This window comes from Dipodomys merriami, unplaced genomic scaffold (genome assembly GCF_024711535.1).
Source record: "Dipodomys merriami isolate MVZ:Mamm:240054 unplaced genomic scaffold, mDipMer1.0.p SCAF_11, whole genome shotgun sequence".
NCBI classification, from domain to species: Eukaryota; Metazoa; Chordata; class Mammalia; order Rodentia; family Heteromyidae; genus Dipodomys; species Dipodomys merriami.
Window position 1 is genome coordinate 32,067,311 of NW_027202382.1, and position 17,585 is coordinate 32,084,895.

General features: G+C 41.0%; 1 protein-coding gene across 3 annotated transcripts in view; it reads right to left on the reverse strand.

Moving 5' to 3' along the window:
- Astn2 (astrotactin 2) overlaps positions 1–17,585 on the reverse strand; it is an 886,217-nt gene that overhangs the window by 460,758 nt on the left and 407,874 nt on the right. For 2 of the 3 annotated variants that reach the window (XM_070012528.1, XM_070012512.1), the window contains 3 exons: positions 8,363–8,447; positions 7,565–7,639; positions 6,517–6,654 (listed from right to left, as the gene is read on the reverse strand). In XM_070012528.1, the coding sequence (XP_069868629.1) occupies positions 6,517–6,654; positions 7,565–7,639; positions 8,363–8,447 (298 nt within the window). The remainder of the gene's footprint in view (positions 1–6,516; positions 6,655–7,564; positions 7,640–8,362; positions 8,448–17,585) is intronic. The other variant, XM_070012521.1, reaches the window with a different exon arrangement.

Sequence of the window (17,585 nt, forward strand, 5' to 3'; positions counted from 1 at the left end):
ATTACATTTATTAAAGTTTTAATAATTTAGCATCTCCTGCATGTAAGATAGAAGCTTAGCTAACGGGTTCCCCTTTATCCAACCTGGGTCACTTCAATATTTATATTCCAAAGTCTCCATTTGTGTTTCATTTAGCTGAGGCTATGTCTTGAGCCCTTCACCTGGGCTGGCAGTCAGTACCTGGTACAGCCTCCCCAGTGGCAAAGACTCACAGAAATCCAGTGCCAAACAGTGTTTGAAGAGATTTACCAAGCGTAGGCAGAAACTCATCCTAATAGACTTCACTTTTATTATGATCGCTAAACTAAAATGGGGGAAAATACATGTCTCCAGGCTCACTGGTTGAATGATAGGCAGCAAAGAGAAGAGAACAGAATAGAGAGTGCATCTGTCTGGGGGAGGTCCCAGAGTTGCCACCAAAGGAAATGGATGGGGTGGTGCAGAGCCAACTGCAGTGCTCAAGTTCCATGAACCAAGCTGTGAATATCAAGAAGGACTATCTTTTATCCATTGTCTCCTCCTCACCCATTTTGACTTCATTTTCTATTTGCATAAAAGACCCACCCCCTTAAAGGGCCAAAGCTCAGCAAAACAAATAGAAGGCATAGTAGCCCTTTCAAAACCTTCCCTGTATCGAAAGCAGCAAACATTTGCTGAACATTCTTCTGAGAGTCTGGTTCAAACCTTCAAACTGCCACTTTACAACATACCTATATTATGCGAATATATGAAAATTTTGGTGCCTTAGTTTCCTGGTCTGGAAATAACAATAACCATATCATCGACTTGTTACTACAAAGGCCCAGACAATCAATGCTAGTTGTTATAATTTATGACTGCGGAACAAAAAGTTTATGCTGTGTTCAATTCCCTGAAAATACGCAAGATACAGAGTGATCAATTCTCATTCCCATTTTGATAGGGAACTGAGGTCCAGCACATTGAAGTAAGTCTCCCAAGGACAGCGAGAAGTAATGAAGCTAAGATTTAAATCTAGGTTATGTGGTACTTTGGTCTGCACTAATTCATTTGACCAATATTTCAATCTGTGTTTCAACTGGATAAGTCGGTTGCCTATTAAATTTATCTTTCCTTTTGAGTGACTATAGAGGAAGGACAAAGTCTGGGGAAAACCTGATGGGATCTGCCTAATAAGGGCAGAGAAAAATACATCCCTACCAGGGTTCCCACTGGAAAGGCAAAGGTACTTCTAGGTTGCCTACCATGAATACACATGTACACATACACAATCACCATCATAAAAAACACATCATCACCAAAGTCTGCTGAGTTGTGGGGAATGCAAAGATGCCTGAAGGGGAAGTCAGTCAGGATATGAGGTATGCAAAGAAAAAAAAATGTAAGCAATATTTCGAAACACGTCAAATGCACTGTGCTAAAGCCACTGTCATATTGGAGCATCTAAGCCTTTATAGCATTTGTTTTCAGTTTAAGTTAGATGATTTTCCTTGTATTGTTATCTAGTACACATACACTCAAGCTTTTTTGGGCATTAGAATCACCCAACTACTTGCTCCAACAGATTTCTGGGCTAGACTCCATAGCATCTGTTTCTGTAGTTGTATTAGTTTCCTGTTGTTATCATAACAAAACACACTAACCAAAATGGCCCTAAGGAACTAGAGATCCCCAAGTCAGTATGAATTAGCTCAAATGAAGGTCATATTCTAGGGTATAATCTGCCATTTTCTTCTTTCTACTTCTGCTGGCTTCTGGATTTCCGTGGCTTGTGGTGAAAGCACATCTCACTTTCTTGCATTATTTTTTTTCTATGTTTATCAAATCTTTGTTCTCATTAGAGGGGTGCAGATTACATCCAGATAACCCAGAACAATCAATCTCTTTTAAGATTCACAATGGCATCTGCAAAGAACTTTTTCCCAAATAAAGTAACATTCCCAAGAGCCAGGAATTATGAGTTGATACTTTCAGGGATTATTATCAGTCTACCATTGATGCAGTCTGAGAATCTGCATTTCTAACAGGTTTGTAATAATTCCAGTGTTGCTGGGTCTGGGACCACAGTTAAAGTATCAATAACCTAATAATTTCCTTTGTAGTTTGAACTTTGGCTCAGAGCTTTTCTTCTCTGTAAGAACTTCCTTTTAATATCTAGATGAGTTTGACCATCTCTACTTTGCTGCCTTCTCTCTCTTGAAATTTCCCTCTATATTTTTGAATGATCACAAAGCACACCTTTTTCCGTGTGTCTGATTTTTGTCTCTGCTAATACACCGAGCTCCTTGTCTTATTATTATTTTTTAATCATGCCAAAACTTAGCCTGCCAAATAATAAATGTTCAATAAGTTCTCAGTGCTTGGGCTTGCAAGGGCAAAAGAACAAGGAGCCATTCTTAATTCTATTTAGAACTAATTCAGTGTGAAAACTATCGCCAAGTGAGCGACGCTGGCTTGCATTCGGCTACCCCATTATTCTTCCAACATTGTTAAGGAATTAACAGCATCTCACTATTTCATTTTCATTGATTTGAGATCATAGGAAAATCACCAAGGAGCTCCAAAAGCTAGGCTTTGTGGATGATTATTATTCTAAATATAATAGCTCTTCTCACATTCCCCTTATAAGAAGAACCAGCTCCAGGTATAATTGTGAGGAAGGCCCGGTGTGTAGCAATAAGTGTTGTTGGCCATGGTTTTCGCTCCACAAGTAACTTTTATTTCATCTCACGAGCTAGTCTCTTGTTCCACGCTCCTTTGCTAAGCAGAGGTGGCCTTTATCCACCTCTCTATTCCTGAGGCACCTAGCAAAGTCCCTGGCACACAAGAGGGATGCAGATATGCTTTATTTTCTTTTCAGATTTGAAAAGAATTCAGATGAAATTTAGCTCTTCCACCTTTGTAGCTTTTAGCTTCATTAGTGCCTCCAATACTTGAAATCTCTTTTCCAGCAGCTTCCTGTAGGAACAGGCTGGAGAATGGGAGCTGTCCAGGAGGAGGAGAGTGCTCTTCTTGTTTTCCTTCAGTCCTTCAGATGGGAAAGATTTCCCTCCTACCTTCGATTCTGCACAGCCAAATTGTATCCTCAATTCACGCTTAAACACCAATGCTTTCTCTCCTGGGAATAGTTGCCTAAAAATTTGTTCTTTCTTTTCCAACTCCTAAAAGGTCTATGCCACATATGACTCTTGTCTACACCACATATGATTCTTCATTTATCCCATAAATACTCCTGTATACATAAAGCCCCAAACCTGGCATACTGTGGTAGAATATATTTACTCATTTACTTCTTTGAATCTTGTGACCTGGACAATGGTGCAAGCTCTTAATACTAAGACACTGTGAATTTTAAACTGCATCATTTGTTGGATACAGCCTTTTAATGAAGAAAAAAGAATGAATGGAAAAATTCACTTTGCTAACACCGCAAGCATACAAACTATTATCTCTAGAGAGCAAATGCTTGTCATATTCATTGCTCAACATACATTAGGTCATGTAATTTTAACCTCTCCCTCATAGGATATGAAAATTCTTCTATCTTTATTATTGCCAAGGGGAAATACTACTACTACAGAAAAGCCTACCTAGTAAGCAAGTAGTAGGGTGAGGATGTGAACTCAAGTGATTCAGCTCCAAGTTTGTAACTTTCAACACTGAACTTTGAGTTCAACCCATGTATAACACACTAAAGAAAAATGTGCAACTTGATATATTTTTTCAGAAAGCTCTTGGGAACCACGAATGAAATATGATCACCACCACCATACAATCCCTCTTCCACCAACCAGAAGGAAAACCATCCTTTCTTCTAACATCAAAGCTTTTTAACTAAGTAGTAAAACAAAGCTTCTGACAAATGTATATGAACTTATTTATTCTTTTGTGCCTAGATTCCATAATTCGGCACTATACTTTTGGGGCTCACCCACAGGGCACAATGTGATCGTTGAGTTTCCTTCATTTTCCTTATTCATAATATTCCATTCTTGGATGACTTTACTCTTCATTTGTCTGCTTTTCTTTTTGTCGATGAACGACTGTGAGGTTCTCTCCAACTCTTTGGTAGCAAAAATGAGAGCTACTATAAATATTTTGTAAGTATTATTTCTATTTATTTATGATTTCTGTTTCTTTTAGACATTCCTTATGGTCTGACTACATTCATTAGATACTGTCCAACAGCTTTGCATAGAGGTCTCACTAATGTATATCCCCATGATGTGGGATTAAAGATCCCATTGCTCTATGTGCAACTTCACTAGTTGTTTTACATTTAGGCACCATGATGGGTCACAGATTATACATTTCAACACCAAGCTAGATTGCCTCTGCTAGAGTGAGTTCCCATGCTCTCCCCAGGATTTATCACAGACTTGGATATCAAAGAATCACCTTGCACTTCACCTCCGAGGTTTTCTCTCCAATCCTATAATGCTCAGCGCTGTTTCCTTTCAGCTCTGCTTTTCCACACAGACATTTCTCTAATCCTCTCTCTTATGATTCCATGGCAGTTGTTATTGGCTATCTATAATTATGATCTATTATTTATTAAATTTTAACGTATCACCTGACTGGGACTTATTAATTTTCTAAATGCTCATGATACGCTTGCCTGGGTAATGTCATGTCAAACAAGGTTTATTAGTGCAGCTTGGGAAACTCCATCACCTCACTACACGCTCTTTCAAATGGAGATGACAGCAATCTTTTATCCTTGCTTTCAGATCAGGACGTGATGCCTAGCTTATCATTTGCTAGTAGAACATCACTTAGGCTTCCAGTTTATTTATTTATGTATTCACGTTTAATCTGCACAATAAAAATTTTAGCATCACCTCATGGGGCTGATGCAAGGATTATAACATTGGTCTTATTAGCTATAGATATATGGATGGGAAAATATTGTAAAGAATCAGGCACATAGGATGTGATCCATGTAAATGAGGTATTACCATTACACTCTGTGAAGAAAGCACTTTATCCTCATTTTAGGAAGAAGTGAAAACTTAGAAGCTGAACTAGGCTGAGATCATATTGCTCACACAGGCTGAGAGACAGCATTCTTACCCAGCCCTTTGCAAACCAGAATGAGTGATCATTAACTGTTCTAACAGCTCTATCTTTGCTGAAATCACAAATGCAATGTCACCAGCACAGAACTAGCAGAGGCTACCTTGCTGCTAATTTCAGACAAGGTCATTAAGGTTTTTGGACCATGGTCCCTCAACCAGATATTTAAGGTAAGTTTTATATATACATATATGTATATATATAAATTTTCACACAGGTGTTACTCAAGTATCATCTACTTCAATTCTATTTAAAAAAGAGAAAACAATCATAATCTTCCATGAATCAACTTGTTCCTTAGTTCTTTGTAATTGCTGTTTCATTTACTAAATGTTTTTCCTTTGTTAATGTATTCTTCTTTAAGCAAAGCTTTTGGGAAATATTAATAGCCTGACAAAGCATGTTAGGCTCCAAGAGAAAGGTGACAAGGTGAGAATAAATAATCGCAAAGCAGGAGAGATGGTTGTTGGGGCTTTCTAGCAAGACACAAATGAGAATAATAATTGCAAGTTGACTCAGAATGACTCAAACACAGCTGTGAGGTACTAGAATAGCATTGACTGCTAAGTCAGGGGAAGCATGCTTTAATTTTAGTTCACAAACCAATAAGATGTGTGCAGGCCAGTGTTAGAAGTCAAACTAGAAACCATTTGGGTAACATCAAAGTTTCTAGAAAGCTTCCATTAATCAAACTGGGAGGAGAAAAACACCCTCTACTAGAAGGCTCCATAATGGTAGTAAGATCAAATCTAAGCCCTCTGATTTAATTAGATCAATAAACATTTAGTAGATGTCCAATATATACTAGGAGCTGGAGATTAAACAGCTAAAGAAGATATTTTTCCGTGACCTTGAGAAGTGTACCACATAATGGGACACAATGATATGTAAGTAATTAATTAGAAAGCAGCAGAGTGACTCTATAACAAAGTTAGTTTGCAAGGTACCAAGACATGTGACTCTATAACAAAGTTAGTTTGCAAGGTACCAAGACATGTAAGGAGAGACGCATTCTCCACTTCTGTGTAAAGAAAAAAAAAACAAATAGTTTTTGCCTGGGCACTCAGATGTCATGGATTAGCTCAAAGCATAGTTTCAGTGTCACAGTCACAATGGAAGATATTATGTCCTTGAAACTCTGCCTTCACGACGCTCCAACATTCTGTTCAGTAATGATTTTTTTTTAAACATGACTACAATGAGTGACATAATACACTAGTGTCTTATATTTGATAACCCTCAAAATGGATCAATGAGACTGACATGTAAGGAACCAAGAGACTGAGTACCATAAGGTAGTCTAGAAGTTTAGGAGCATGGCGGCTTTGACAATGTTCCCTACATCCACCAGGCAGCTTTCTCTGCCCACAGCACAGAGATTTACTCTCTCGTAGGACTCTGAGATCCCGAAAAAACAGAGGGACTTCCAGAGCTCCAGGGACTTGAAGATGACTTCCCTACCTGACATCAGCGGGGTCTTCTGTGACGAGCACGTCGGTCTTGCAGCTAGCCAGGGGGTTGATGGACAGCTCCACCGGTGGAACCACAAAGCTTTTGCTCACAGGAAGCCAGAGGCCTTGGCCCAAGCTGAAAGTAGACCTGCAATGTAAGAGTTTCCATTGGGGAACTCCCTGGGAAGCAGAGAGCAAACAGAAAAAAGGGGGCCCCTCTTCTCATCCCTTCTAGGATACTTAACGTCTCCACCCACCTGAGTCTCCTACATCCCCAAAGACATAAAATCCCATGGTACACAGATTTACTCAGACTTGGATAGTTATTTCTTAAATCTCTTTATCATTGAACACATGCCTAGTATTGTATGGCTAGTATTTATTTATTCATTTTTATTTATTTATTTTTGTCAGTCATGGGGCTTGAACTCAGGGTCTGGGCACTGTCTCTAAGTGCTTTCTCTCAAGGCTAGTGCTCTACCACTTTGAGCCACAGCGCCACTTTTGGTTCTCTATTGGTTAACAGACTTTCCTGCTCGGGCTGGCTTTGAACTATGGTATTTATTCTTTAGTTTAGTAAAAGATAAGGGACTATTTCAGATCTGCCTTCCATATAGTTCAGATACCCAGCAGGTGTTCTAAAAGTGACTGCCAAGTCAGCAGGAACAGTCTGAGACAGAGGTTAAGATCATCGACTCTAAGTCACTTCAGACCAATCCTCAATTCCCCAGTCTACCACTTAATTTACCATCCATCTTTATCTGCTTAAATATTGAAGATTTACCCAAGATTTCGTGGAGGTGGTAGGAAGAGGCTTTATGGCTACAGAATATTTTAAACCACTGTCCCTGAGCCTGTAAGTCTATATCCCAAGCAAATGGGAATTGGATTACCATGGTAACCTGGGCCACAATGGCTCATTAGTACCAATGAGAGCACTCTTGTATTCAATGCAGCCTGTAATCACAGGATCAATGTTTTAAAGACACATGAGACACTTTCCTATCAGTTGTCTCCCCAATACCCAGCACTGTACCCCAATAAGACTGTTAACTCACCTGAGGATCTTTTCAGGGGCCTGCTCTCCTGTCACCAAATCATAACCCCTTTCCAGGGTAGTATAAGGCCAAGGTCTGTGAGACAATGGGAGGAAAAGAAAAGGGAAGAGATGACATTAGTCAGTATCGAGTAGGAGCCGTATATGGCCGTTGCTCAAGAGTAACTTAACAATCAATTCCACAGAAGTAATTACCTGATATGACATTTTAGATTGTAAGTGTGTATCTTAGCCAGCTGCTGGTGGCTCATGCCTTTAATCCTAGTTAATCAGGAGGCTGAGATCTGAGAATTGTGGTTTAAAACCATCCTGGGCAGGCAAGTTGGTGACACTTATCTCTAATAAACTACTCAGAAAAAGCCAGAAGTGTGCTGTGGCTCAAGAGGTAAAGCATTAGCCTTGAGTTCAGGCAAAGCCCCAAGGCCCTGAATTCAAACCCAGGACTCCAAACAGAAGGACTCAGGGCATTTATTAAGTTCACTTGGCCCTGTCCATGTTTAGATAGATAGATAGATAGATAGATAGATAGATAGATAGATAGATAGGAAAACCTGATTCCTTCTCAGTCCAGTGAGGGGGAATATTCATTGTTTACTTGCAGTTTGGATGGGGGACTTAAATGTCAGCCCTTGTTTCTAGAAGATTCATCCATCATGTACCTTTAACATTACAATGTGCTTCAGTGGGAGGGCCTTGTGTTTTTCCCAGCTTGTGGGGTGGTTTAGGGCATCTGGTAATGCCACGTAGGAGGAGGGGATGAGGCATCCACTGTGCCCGCCTGCTGTGCTGCCCTACTTACCCTTCACTCTGGCCCCAGTCATTGCGCACACACAGGTGTCTGTGAACAGGGTCAGGGGCGAAGCCGTCATGACAGCTGCATTCTCCTGTGAGTAAGAGAAAGGGATCTTGTGAAACACCACCACTTCCCCAAATAGGCTGTGCCCTGTTCCCTTTGCTTTCCTGGGAAATAGATCAGTTGCTTAGTTTTAGAAAAAGCTCATGAGACAGGGTGATTGGGTCCATCCAGCACTGTGGGTTAATAAAGAGTTTATCTCTCTACGCATTTATTGGTTCACTCATGCCTTGTTCTTTCAGAGTCCTGGCTATACACCTTTTGGTTCTCAGCTCAGGTACAAGAGACATAGATAATAAAGGTATAACCCATTCCTTGAAGGAGTTCACAGCTTGCTAAGGGAAAGAAGTAACCTGGTGGGCCTATTTTCAAATCATTACCTTAAAGTCTACTGTACAAATGCAATCAGATCATACAATTTCTTCACTTGAATAATCAAGTCTTGCTCATCCATGAACTCAAATTCCACTTCCTCCAAGGAACTTTTGATATCTTCCTTTGGGAACTTTGTTTTAGCCTATCATCTCTTGGTTTTAACTTGGCTTTGGTGTCTTATTTAAAACTTGTAATTTTGTTTTCTTCTTTTGTCCTTATCTCTCCTCTTCTCTCTTATCTTCTTTCTTCCTCCCCTTTCTCATGCTCCTCAAACACTGTTCTCCTAACCACCCATTCATCCATCTTTCTTTTTTTTTTAGTTCCCTGATATTTTTTTACATGGTTGCATCAGTGTTTCCTAGTATTTCAAACAGCTAGCATCCCAAACTGCTCAAGTATACACTCTCAGTGGCCAAGTTCATTTCTACTGGCCCACTACAGTCTTCTATTCTAGAACATCTTCAATGTTCAAAATCCTAGAAGACTCTCCAGTAGCTGCCTTCGAGCTGTTAATCACTTTGACTCTCTGTGTACTTCTTAAGGTGGGGGAGTTTCTATTTTTACAGTCAAGTAGATAGTATTTTTTTTAATGAAGACATATTTGTAGAATGTTCACAGAGGCTTTACAAAAAATAGCAAACAATTGGAGAGTACAGCACAGTGCCATTCCTTAGAGCCTGCAGGCTGGGATTCTTTGTGAGGAAAGTGCACACAACTTTCCTCACACTTACTTTGAGAGACTTGCTGGTGGAACAATTCACAGGATTAGTGTTCTGTCTGTGGAACACATCTTGGGAAATGCTGCTAGGAGCTGCCTGAGCTTCGTCTACTGCCTAGAGCAGCGTTAGTACTCTACAATGTGAATGGAATGAACAATTGCCTGGCTCTGTTAAGTTTTTCAAGCTATTACATTCTGATTCTCTTCTTTCCCATATTCTGCATATTACATGCATACATAGGCGTGCGCGCGTGTGCGCACAAGCATACACACACACACACACACACACACACACACACACACACACACACACACACACACACACACACACCTTCCACCCCAACATGTATATGTTTAATTTAATGTGAAAGACTTAGGGACATTTCAATTTTAATCTTTAAATTTCCTTAAAGAGTTCCATTTAAAAAATTTCTTTTTTTTTTTTTTTTTTGGGTCCGGTTGTGGGGCCTGAACTCTGGGCCTGGGCACTGTCCCTCAGCTCTTCAGCTCAAGGCTAGCGCTCTACCACTTGAGCCACAGCGCCACTTCCGGCTTTTTTCTTTTTGCTTATATGGTGCTGAGGAATCGAACCCAGGGCCTCAGGCTTGCAAGGCAAGCGCTCTACCACTGAGCCACCTTCCCAGCCCTTAAAAAATTTCTTTAAAAAATAAAAGAGACACTGAGAGAAAGCTGGACATGATGGTATAAGCCTATAATCCTATCTACTTGAGGAGAGATATGAGGACTGTGGCTAGAAGCTAGGCAAAACCAAGTTAATGAGACCATATATCAAAACTAAGCAAGAACAAAGTTCAGGGCCTGCCCTGGAAAAGTTGGCAGAAGACTCGGTCTGCAAAACAAAGAAAAGGCAAAAGGACTAAAGAGCATGCATCAAAGGACAGGGCACCTACCTGACAAGCTTGAAGCTGTAAGTTCAATTCCCAGTACAGACAAATAACCCAAACCCAAGCCAGTAAGTAAGATGCAGGGTAGATACTCATACACCAAGTGGCAGAAGTCAGGACATGAAAAAGCATCATCTCATTAATTCAGGGTTCCTTGTAAACTTACTTTTAATGCAGGACAAAAGAATAAAATGCCTCCTGTCATTTTGGTTTCCTAGAGCTTGTGAGTCAAGATGTTAACAGGCTCACATTATTTATAACTACGTATTTCATGAGTCAGGATTTTCTCGTCTAGTCCATCCCAAACCAAACAGGGAGTGAGATGCAAAGGAACATGAATTCACAATCATTGCCCATAATTCCCAATTTCAAAATATTTGCAATTCATTGAATCACCTTCCTCTCTTTCACTGATGAACTATACAGGTTATAATTCCATCACCTATGAAACACTGCCAACTTTGAATATACTCCATCTTTTTCTAGGTCTTTCGCTTTTGCTTACCTTTGTACCAACAATACCTAGCAAGTATTTGGCAAAGAGCCTGAGCTTCAGAAATATTAGTCAGACTAATATGGTGGTAAGACTGAGTATGCAGTGAAACTAGTCAGAGATGGTATTTGAAATACTCACAGGATGATTGAAAGACAAGAGGGACGGAAGAGAAAGAGCGAGAGAGCTATCTTTCCTCTTCCCTGGGTACTTCGTAAATCATCAGGAGCTGCTTGGAAAGCAGGATTGCTTTCTATAACCCTGGCCTCCGACATCATGGCCATGATCATCATCTGCTCAGGGGGTGTGCTGTATGTATGACCTAATATACTGACTGTTTCCAAAGGTGAGAGAAATGAGGGGAATGAGTGGAGAGCCTTAAGTTCGGACAGGAGAAATTTACTAAGGGGGGAGGTGTAAGAGACACTAATGACATGTTAAAATGCCAACAGCTTCTTCATGAAATATTCACCACTTTAAAACACATCTAATATTAAAGATTAAAAGTCCCAGGATTTGTCCTCGAGACTCTCAGGACTGATTTATGATCTGCCAAAAGCCACAGACCTCATGATTCATAAAGGGCAAGAGGTAAAATGGTTACTCTTGGCAAAAGGGATAGGAAGTCAGGCTGTGGTGGGCAAGGAAGATAGTCTTTCTTACACAAAGTACACAGCACCTAGACTCCAAGCTCTCCTGTCAGTGACTCCACAGGAAAAGGGTACAGTTCATCCCCACTCTCACTATTTGGAAATCCCGGTGACTGTGAGAAATCTCCGCCAAAGAATGCTGCTACATTTTCTCTTTCCTCCTGTGTGCTTACTAAACAAGCTTTCCTTGAGTCAGAATGGATCGTTAATTACCGTCACTCAATATACAACAAATATGTATTTTGCAAATGAGAAGAGAAGCGTCTTCCACAGCGACCCCCATAAGGCCACATGGAGAACAGGAAACAGGCAGAAGGTAACACCCACAGTTCTGGAGGCAGGCAGGCAGGCAGAATGGAGTTCTAGCTTCACATTCTGTCTCTCCAGTTTTGTAGCATTGGGCATGCTGCTTCACTTCTTTGGTCTCAGTTTCCTCATCTACAGAACAGACTGATAAGAATGTCTCTACCTCACAGAGTTGATGGAAGAATAAATAGTGAAGAATAAAGCTCACAGATCAAGTAGACATGTGCTAATGATGAATACATTAGTTTCTTCCTCTTGATTCTAAGATGGTCTCTGGATTCTGGTCTATACTTACATATTAACCTCAGAGACACAAGTACTTTCCTCTTCATGGGGCATTAGTTTCTGCAGCTACAAAACACGAGCTTGGAATAGATGTTCATTCATCATGAGCACCAGGATTTAGCGATTTGTATTACCTTCCCAAGTCACTGACCTCAGCTCTCTGGGCACTGTTTACTTTAGCCTCAACTGTGATCATTCTTATAACAGTGGGCTGGATTTCTCTAGCAAGATCTCCATCAATGCCATGGCTATTGGCTTTATTGACGCCTGTTTGTTATTCTGCTGACTCAGCAAACTCTTTGCTATTTACAACCAAGCATTTCCTTCTTGTAAGGTGCAAAACCTCTAACAGCCAGAGCTGAGGATGCTTAACCCTTTCTTGGGCTGAAGCCTTTCTTCAACTCTGCATCTGCACCCCTATGACCGCCAAGCTATCAAAAAAACTGCTCCTCGTGGACACACGTTACTCAAGCTGATTATGAGCACCTATGCATTTGCATAGGTGTCTATGCATCCAATATGATGGAAGTTCCTTAAACAGAAGGCATTTCTCCTATCTTGTGTATAATCACATCCCATCACTGGCCGGTGTGTAGTAATTTGCTAAATAAATGCTACGTAAGTATAAGGACATACTTCACAATAGTAATATCTAGGTTAATAGAATTATATATATATATATATATATATATATATATTCCTGTTTCCCACACTAAACTGGGAAACCCTCGATTGTAAGAATCTTTTTTTTTTTTTTTTTTGTCAGTCATGGGGCTTGAACTCTTGCCTGAATGCTGTCTCTCAGCATTTCAGCTCAAGGCTAGTGCTCTACTACTTGAGCCACTGTACCACTTCTGGTTTTCTGAGTGGTTTACACGGACTTTCCTGTTTGGGCTGTCTTTGAACCACAATCCTCAGATCTCAGCCTCCTGAGTAGCTAGGATTACAGGCATAAGCTACCAGTGCCTGGCTATAAGAATCTTTTCTTGATCATTCTGTATCTCAGTAAATAGTATCTGACAATATAATATCTGACTGTATAGCACCTGACAAACAGTAGGTTACTCATTTGTTGGATGGATGGGTGGATGTGGACAAATTAGTGAACATACACATATAGTTGTTACAAATTCAGGATGAATTCTTTTAGGATTTCGCTGGCTCTGTTGAAGGCAAGAAGGAACATCTACCTACAAAACTATTTTGCAAGGAACATAAGAGTTGGTGAAATGTCTAAACTGGAACTCTATTTAACACCAGAGTAGGAAAGGTCCTTAAAGATACTTTAGTTCAGCCTTTCCTGGCTTGATTTTGCACAAGGAGAAACTAAAGCTCAAAGAGTGAATGGATTTGGACAAATTAAGGGACAAGACTGTGGGCGAGCCAGGATTTGAACTCAGGGCCCATAATGCCACAATCACTGTTTGTTCTCCCACTCAGCATTCCTTACCTGAACCATAAGGCCTTTTAAAAAAGCAGAGTTTAGTTCTTTGTACTGCTGTGACATTTCCAAGTATCTCATAATGAGGATATTACACTTCCAAGCAGGTATTATTTTTTCTTAAGAAAATTAAAATGAATTTGGAATATCTTCAATACATTAAAAACACACAATTACAGGAGGCTCATAATGCAACCCTAAAAATGGCTTAATAATCTCTTCATTAAAATGGTTCCCATAAGGGAATTCAATTCAGTGAATTTCTAGTTACTAGAACCCTAGTTTCATCAGCTATAGAGAAGCTGTGTTGATCTTCAAAGCTTTGCTCTTTCTGTCTCTGAAGTCCTATTTATGGAGTTCTCATTTTATGTGACTGCATCTTCACTCCATAAACCTTTGGATAAAAACAATTGAACTTTTTGATCATGAACCACATAGGTGTGACTGGAATGGTAGTCGGTAAGCCACTCCTAAAGTGGGCAACATACTCCTGCTAATAAAGTAAAGTTGGTGGGCTGCTGGAACTCTCCAGTTTCTGAATCATCTTGCTTGCAGTCACATCCTTCATCCACCAGTTAAAGCCTGTAGGATCTTGATCTGGTTGCTTCACCTCACTCTGGGCCTCTTTCCTTGTCTGTGAATAGGCTGATACTGTGTATCTACATGCTGGCAGGTTCGAGACAGGTATTCATAAAGTCCTCAGCACAGACTTTGGCATGAGTTGGTTGTTGTTGGATATGGAATAGACTTTGTAATTTCTTCTTGCTGAAGAGTGAGAGATGGCAGTTTAGCATCTTAGTTTAGCAGAAGGACAGTATGCTTAGGATGAAAGATGGCTTTAGAAAGCTATAGGGATTGCAGCTTCTTTATCTGTAGATTGTGAACACTAACATGATAATCCCTAAAACTGTTGTCCATCTTCCTAGACCCACTAATATCCGCCGTCTTTGTTTATACCACTTCCTGATGAAGGAAGTCTAGATGCAGTTGATTCACAGACAAGAGCCTGCTGCCTTCTCTGTCCTCACAGCTCAGACGTGTTCACAGCCTGTCCACCAGAGTTCTGGACATGCGCAAAGACTTCTTCCCCAATCTGCCTGGCTGTCTGATTCCTCCCTCCCTTTCCTACCCCTTAAGATTCCATTTTCACTTGCTTCCAACTCAGTCATCACTTATCATCACAGGCCAGGGATGCTACCTGCTGTTCACTTTCCTATTTACTCTTTCTGTTCCCGTGGCTCCGAAAGACATCTCCCTGGGCCCTCTGAGCAATTAGCATGGCATCTTTCCCTGATCTGATGCTGAATGGGTCACCTTGAGCCTCTTCACATCTCTGTTTCCAGGGGCTAGCATAGGGGCATGGTGGGGAGAGAGGACTGAGCATACAATTACTGAGAACCAGCTTCTAGCTAAGTGTGGTGGAGGATACCCGATTTGTATCACTGTATGCCACAAGCATGAAAAGTGCTAGGGTGTTCATGCCCGAATGGTAACATAAGGAAACTGAAGCTCAGACTCAACCGCTCACTTACCCAAGGCCAAAGAACCTGGTCTCCAAAGCTGATATTATTTTACACTACCAAAAATATCACATCGATAAACAACGATCACAAGGAGATCTGCCTTGAAACTGACAATTATCATGCATTAGACACTGAGAGTTAGAGAAGTAGGAACCTCTGATCCATGTGCATTTAAATGATCATCCTGCTGTTCCTAGACCTCTGCTAAAATTGAAGGTTAAGTCTTGTGCTTCATCATTTCCTCTCTTCAAGCACATGTTTTATTCGGTAGGATTATCTTGAATTCGTAACACGTAGGTAATTGTCAGGTTGTTGCATTGATTTTTCTATCAGCAGGTCTAAACCAAAGGATGGCATTGTAACTCATGCTAACTGAACATCTACTACATGCTGACCGTAGGCATATAATCTCTGATATCCATGGCAACAGTTGGAGAAAGATGTTACTGGCTCCTCCTCAACCAATATGAAGCTGAGGCTTGAAGAGTAGACATTGCACATGGCTATCATTGAAGTATAAACCTTCCCCTATGTGTTATCTCTGATTGGGGGTGGGGTAGTGGAGGGGCTTGAACTTGGGGCCTGGGTGCTATCTCTGAGCCTCTTTGTACTCAAAGCTAGTGCTGTACCAGTTGAGCCACAGTGCCACTGCTGGCTTTTGAGTGGTTAATTGGACATAAAGAGTCTCACAGGGACTTTTCTGCCTGGACTGCCTTTGAACCTCAATCCTCAGGTCTCAGCCTCTTGAATAGCTAGGATTACAGGCGTGAGTCACCAACACTTGGCTTAATGCCCTCTCTTTTAACTTTGTTCCAGATCCAAATTTCTGTATCTACCCCCAGGGCTCTTCACGGCTCTCTAAGAAACAAAGCATTAAGAGATCTGGAAAAGGGCATAGGAACTGGAAAGCAAGGGGATGATGAAGCAAAACTTAACACTCATGATAGATGTAACCATTGGCTTCCAGTCTTCATCTCTTTGTGATAGCATCAAGCATTTATAGTTTTGCCAGAGCCAACTTTGAGATCTTTCTTCTCTGTCTTCTAGATTTGGGTGTGGCATAGGAATTGTTTGAGCCAGTAGGATGGTAGAAGACATGATAAAAATGGATAGATACTTGTGTGGTTAGACTCTCTTTATTGCATTCTTTTTTTTTTTTTTTTTTTTTTGGTCCAGTCGTGGGGCCTGAACTCTGGGCCTGGGCGCTGTCCCTCAGCTCTTCAGCTCAAGGCTAGCGCTCTACCACTTGAGCCACAGCGCCACTTCTGGCTTTTTTCTTTTTGCTTATGTGGTGCTGGGGAATCGAACCCAGGGCCTCAGGCATGCAAGGCAAGCGCTCTACCACTGAGCCAACTTCCCAGCCCCTCTTTATTGCATTCTTACCACTTAATCATAGAAAAAATATCTCCGAGTAGTGCCTAGGCCAAACCATTCTTAGCAATCCCCTTCTTCCCACTGTACCCTTTGTTTTCTAACTTTCCTGATCAGAAGAGGGCTAAGTGAGATCCATGTGAGATTCCATGATGCTTTTCTCAGAAGGTCTGCCGTGATGTCACTCTTTGAGAAAGGCAGGCCATTACAGAGATGAAGTCAAAGGAGAGAGGAAGTAGGAGGTAAAGGAAACTCAATTGAGGAAATATTTATTTAATAGACTAGTTACATTATTATTGGAGCTTTGAACATAGTCAATGTCATCAAAAATTACATTCTGTGACACCGATTGTTTTGCAAGTCACTTTACTTTCTCCTGTCTCAGTTTTCTCATCTGTAAAATAAGTAGGCAATAATCAGAAAAACCAACCCCCCACCCCACACACAATACCCTTGCAAACTTCATTCAAGGTCCAGTCCTGATTCTCTGTAACATGCTCAGGTCCACTCTCTGCTAAAAGAGCTTCCTCACTGGCTCGGGGCTCTGTTTCTCTAATCATACACTTAGGGGTCTTAATGAAAGCTGAGCAACCCCATGTGTGTTATATGTGTTATGTCCCCTCTCCTTTGTGCAGCTAGAACAGTAATTTGGCTTTGTTCTTCCCAAAACACTCAAGACAAGGTTGTATGCCTGTGTTGTAGCTGCGAGCTCTTCATTATCATTCATCAGCATGCCTCTGAGAGCACCGAGAACAAAATAACCAGGGGCTAAAAAGTTCCAGTGGCACAGGCTGGTGATCTGGACTGATGGAGATTAGAGTCTTTAATCAAGGGTACATGGGGAATAATTGGCTTTGATTCAGCTCACATAGGGTGGTCTGGGCTGGGGAGAGGCCACTAGCTAGGTTACACAAGGGTTCTTACTCCAGGGTCTCCATCAGAATGAACTACCCCCCCATTCCCCCCCCCAGCATCATTGCTTTTGTCTCTATCTTCCTTCACATCTGAGCATACCACATGCATTGATTATCTACCCATTAATGTGTAGGAGAAAAATGCAGTCTCCCTCAAAGCCATGGCTGACAGAGAAGAGAGGGGAGTG